General features: G+C 34.6%; 1 protein-coding gene across 1 annotated transcript in view; it reads right to left on the bottom strand.

The window, feature by feature from the left end:
- Window positions 1–639: 639 nt before the first annotated feature.
- MALRD1 (MAM and LDL receptor class A domain containing 1) overlaps window positions 640–5,596 on the bottom strand; it is a 520,465-nt gene continuing 515,508 nt past the window's right edge. The window contains 2 exon segments of the mRNA XM_023533144.1: window positions 640–722; window positions 3,542–3,615. Coding sequence (XP_023388912.1) covers window positions 640–722; window positions 3,542–3,615 — 157 coding nt within the window.

Below are 5,596 nucleotides of genomic sequence, written 5' to 3'. Positions count from 1 at the left end.
AAACATTCAATATACAAATTATTTTTTATAGTGAAGAATTATATTTTTCTGGTTGTATGAGATATAATTGACATATAACATTGGATTAGTTCAAAGGATACAGGATAATGATTTGCTATATATTAAGATGTGTTAAATGATTATTCAAATGAAGGCAAGTTTAGGATGCTAATTTATCACATTTTTTCCAAAATTCAGATATAAATTCCACTCATAGTTGTTGATTGGGATTATTATGATTTGCCTCTTCCTGCTAGTTTATATAGTAAGACAGTTTACCTTTGTTTCTAAGCTCTATGGCATATAAATACACATTTTAAAATTTCTTCTTATTCAGGATCTGAAACAATTTGATTCATTATTTTAAGAAATGACTATGGAAAAATCAAAGGAAAACAATAAACATAAGTTGAACACTTATTAAAATATTCAGATATACAATGAAGATAAGGTTCTGATTCAGATTCCATGAAAACATTCAATATATTAAGAAAATTTAAATTTATTCTTAAATGTAATAATTACAGTAGTATTCTAAATCCTTTGTTTTTACTACTGCACAAGATGAGTTTCTATCAGATTTCACAGACTAATTTCCTATAAACTACATATACAAGATGATACTTGATCTTGACGGTACTATTTGAGATTATTAGATACGGTCTCCAGGCTTCCCAGTGTTGTGGCATATAATGGATTTGAGAAGGAATATATAGAACTCTAAAGAAAAACACATTGTAAAGGTTAAGATTTTAGGCATTAAAATGAGACTTCTTTCCAGATCATGCAGAATGCAGCGACTTTAATGAATTTCCACTGGAGTAATAACCAGAGCCACCCCAAGTCTCCCTCCAGCACTTCCAGTCTACACTGCCTAAAACCCTGACACTGGCCCAGTCTTGGTGTGTGCCTAGAACCCACTGCCTCATCTTCACCTCTGGTGTGATGGGGGAATGCAGTTGTCAGTATCTTGACTGCTTTCTATAGTGCGTGTTTCTCTAAGCCTACTGTATTGGTTATAGTTAGGTTAAACAAAAGAAAACACAACAACAAAAATAAAACAATTGCTTTCAGTTGGGAGAATTATATTTTACACAGTATATTAGAAAATCTAAAATTTGGGGCATTCTATAAGACAAACAACTTGTCTTCTTCAACAAATAGATTGCCAGGAAAAAATAAGAGAGAAAATGGAACCCAGAAATTAAAAGAGACTTTAGAGACATGTCTACCAGTTTGGATGCATATACCTTAATTGATCCTGATTTTAAAAATGTAGTAACAACAACAAGGGCAAATATGAAACCCTCTACTTGTTTATGAGACAACTAGGTAGACTGAACACTGATTGAATGCTTGATGGTATTAAACAATTACTGTTAAGTTTGTAAGGTGTAATACTGTGGTTATATTTTTTAAAAGTCCTTATCTCTTAATGGTACAACTGATGTCTTTACAAGCAAAATTAAATGATATCTGGGATTTGCTTAAAAACACTCTGGTTGACATCAAAAGTGAACCTTAATGTAAATTATGGACTCTGGTTGATAATGACTTGTCAATGTACCTTCATCTATTGTAACAAATGTACCTTTCTGGTAGAGGATGTTGATAATGGGAGAGTCTATGCATGTGTGAGGGATACACAGGAACTCTCTGTAACTTATGCTCAATTTTGCTGTGAACCTAAAACTCCGCTAAAGAAAATAAAAGTATGTTTAAAAAAATACAACTACCACTAGGGTGAGTGGAAAGAATGCGTGGCAGCAGAGGTGAAATAAAAATGACCATGGGTTGATAATAGTTGAATTTGGCTGATGGGTGCATAGTGATTCATTATGCAATTATCTCAATTTCTATATCACACTGAGAATTTCCTCTGAGTGCCTAGAAGAGTATTTTGGAGAAGATTATTTCTCTGTTATAATGCCAGGGAAGCTACACTTAGTTTAATTAATACAAAGGCATCTGTTTCTGAAACAAAAGAAATCAAAATAGCAACAAAAGTCAAGAGCTATGACTCTATTTCTTCTGTAGCCACTCTTAATGGAATGAAACAGAACTGTGAAAGGATAATTTTTTTTCGTTAGAATAGAAAATCAAAATAAATTGCTTCCCAGTCATCAATTCTAGTCATCAGTTGTGCTGCCATATGCAAACACAGTAGAAAACATTTTGAAATAACCTTAAAAGATGAGACTTTGATATGGACCTCTTCCTATGCCCAGAGAAGCTATCTTCTTAGTAGTAAGTAAAGAACACACACCTTCCTAGCAAATTTTTAATAACCAAAAGTTTACAAGATTTTAATGTAAAAATGCCAAATGTGAAATACTGCGTTTTAATTCTTACATCATTTGTAGCTTTCAGATGCTCAAAGTTAAACTAAGCTAAAGACAAAAAAGATTAAAATTTCTTTTCTTCAGGAAAAATGAAAATAGGTGTATGTTATACCTTCCTACTTTGTTAGAAAGATACGTTTGTTTTCTTGAATGTGCATTTATTTATGTATTGCCTGTTAAGTAGGGCCACATTACATTTTCCCTCTGTGTCTTGACTGACCTGACAGATCATCTTAATTAATTCTCTCTGTACTCTGGGAAATATCTTACTTCTTGTTTTCATTTCGATGGAAACAATACTAAAAGTATGTATGACATCATTATGGAGAGAACACAGAAATAACAAAGTGAAGGGTTGCGTTAGACTGAACCACACCACCCAAGGCTCGAAACTACAAGAAACCATCTAACCTGACACCTTTTCTACTCATTTTCCATAACAAATAACAACTGCTTATGGCCTGTTTTCACTGAAGAAATAATAGAGGAAACTTTAACTTTTTATATGCTCACTTTGACAAGAGAGTGAATTTCATATAACATTTCTAAAATTATATATAAAGAAGATTTTTTTCATAGTTGGGAAGTGATAGATTAAGGCTAATCCTGTTTTATACCCAAATGAATGCTTATATTACCTAAGAAAGGGATGAGAGATTTTCCTTGCCATTTTTCTCTAGCCTACTTCTAATTACAGTAATAAGGAGTATCCCTAAAAAGGGCCAAGAAAGATCTAATGCGCTGTCATTTCTCCTTTTACCTTCTAAGTTATTGGGTAATGGTCCTCACTGCTCCCATCTACATTTAGAGAGAAAACGGAACGCTGTCCTCCCTTTTTTGTCTTTGACGATAAAATATAAAGAACAGTGAGTAGTTACTGAGAGTAGCTGACTAACACTCTGTGGGTTAAAAGGGTATTTTCCAGATTTGTCAGCGCTCTTTGAATAAGAACAGTGACCACAAAGCCACTTAACAGTGAACTGATTTTATAAGCAGATTGAAATTGTCCTGGAATGTCCTGGAAAACACAACACATTTAGAGAGACTAAAAGTCCTTTCTCCTCTCAGATGGACTGATTCCACTAAAACATTCCTCTTAGTGGAAATATGTCCTAATGACACTGTGGTTGTGTGGTTGTGTGTGTGTGTGTGTGTGTTTCTGCTTCTGAAACAATACAGTTCACCATCACCTCTTATTTCTGTTTTCTCTGAGTTGCTCCAATTCCCATAAACTGGATTAACAAATGCACCGTTAACACTTCCTTTAGCTTTCCTTAAAGCACACAGGACGACAGGAAAAAAAAAAAAAGTAAGTATTAAAATGTACCACAGTCCATTCTCCAGTTATTATCTGGTAGAAATCTTTGAGAGACACATTGTTTAATTAGTATACTTATTTTTATGGATATATCACCATAAGCAAAGGCTTTTTTTCAGGACACCAAAGCAACCACATTCTTGAAAGCAAATGTAATTTGACCTCTAAATATTTAGGTCCGATAAACCCAGGAAAATTTTAAAATGGCATAAGTCGATCTTAAAATTGATTTCTGAAAATAGTATTCAAATAATATGAGGGGTACAACATTAGAAAGAACAATATAATATAAAGCTGAACTGGTTATAAGGATAGGCCACCTTGAAGTCCCTCAGACTTCCTAAGTGCCAAACCCCCACGTCTTGAGAACTATTTTCCATGACAATGTCTGTCAGAAAGATCATTGGCATCTTAGTCTTTAATATTTTAAACAGCAAATTTAAATATGAGTGTTTTGAAGAGGTCTTTATGTTAATATTTCCTTTCATGAATCACAAAGAGACATGTCTTTGGTAATCTCACACATAGGTCTAAATCTGCATAATTTATTCTTTAATTAACTGGGCTCCTAAATGATCATTTTCATTTTATACTTTAATTACTAAAAAGTCAATAGGCTTATCAGAAGACACCTAGCCCTGGAATAGCTGCTTACAACTAATGAAGAAAAAATGCCCATTATAGGAACAAAAAATATATAACCAGATAACTAACACACCCATGCATGAAGAAGGAAGGACCCTATGCATGCACACTCACACACACACACACCTACATACACACATACTCATAATGGAGAATGGAAGACCAATTCCAGGATGACTGCCAGTGTCTTCAGGGCAACTAGGAGGAAAAACTATATAATGCATGAATACTTTTGCCTAATCAGAGTCTAATGGCAAGAAATTTGTCAACGTGCCTTTCAATCCTAAAAGAAAAGGTAGTAAAAAGGAAGCTCTTACTGATTTGCTTCTTAAAAATAAATTGTCAGATGTATGACCTCTTACTTCATCTACCAAACCAACCACATGGTCCTCTTCTAAAAAGTACTAGTCTTAGCAAGCTGAATAGCATGATCTGGGTAATTATGTTTGGCTAGCAATATATCCTTCTGTGGATTCAGTGTCTCCTAAATTTCCTTACCTCAATTGTTTCCATGCAATTTGCTTAACTATTCAATCACTTAACCAGTTCACCACATTGAGCCTTCATTTTGGTTATCAACGAAGAAGGTCTTTGCAGCCATTTTTACTGGTTATATTTTGAAAAATAAAAAAAAAATGACAGATATATGCTTAAATGATGAGACAAGTATCTGTTAATTCCTTAACCACTAATTGAATAGTTATGAGTTGCTCCAATTAAATAGACTAAGTGGTGTTGATTCTTTGTCTTTTCTTCTTCCAAGACTAGTTCATGTTAAGTTCTCAGAGTAGTCAGCTCAGTAAATGCTATAGTTAGGGCATGAGCTGGGCAGGGTGACTCTCAAAGTTGAGACAGGGTCAGTAGTGTCCAAATATCAAAGCAAATGCTGAGACAGGAGAGACTGAACATGGCGGTAGGGAGCATCAAAACAAAATGGAAATTAGGATCTAGGTAAAGAAGAGACAGTCACAGAGACTGACAGTTCAGAAAAATTAATCTTGGCTTAAGTCAGGCATGAAATCAGGAAGCAGGAGGAAACCCAAACCATAGGACTAGACAGGACAGATGGTCCAAAGGCTGGGCAGGCGACCAGGAATAGAAGGGACAGGCTTGGCAACCAACTGGACAGAAGTGAAGCACAAGCAACAGGGAAGATCTTGATATGAGGCAGTTACTTCTGGCTTTGGACCTACACCAAGACTGCCAGGCAGAAGCCAGGTGAAATGACCAATTTTCCAGTTCTGTTAATTCAACTATTGAAGCTACTTTTCTTTTGAAAGAATTTGAAGTC

This window comes from Pteropus vampyrus, unplaced genomic scaffold, assembly GCF_000151845.1.
Source record: "Pteropus vampyrus isolate Shadow unplaced genomic scaffold, Pvam_2.0 Scaffold96, whole genome shotgun sequence".
NCBI classification, from domain to species: Eukaryota; Metazoa; Chordata; class Mammalia; order Chiroptera; family Pteropodidae; genus Pteropus; species Pteropus vampyrus.
This window is presented reverse-complemented; position numbering and strand designations above follow the sequence as displayed.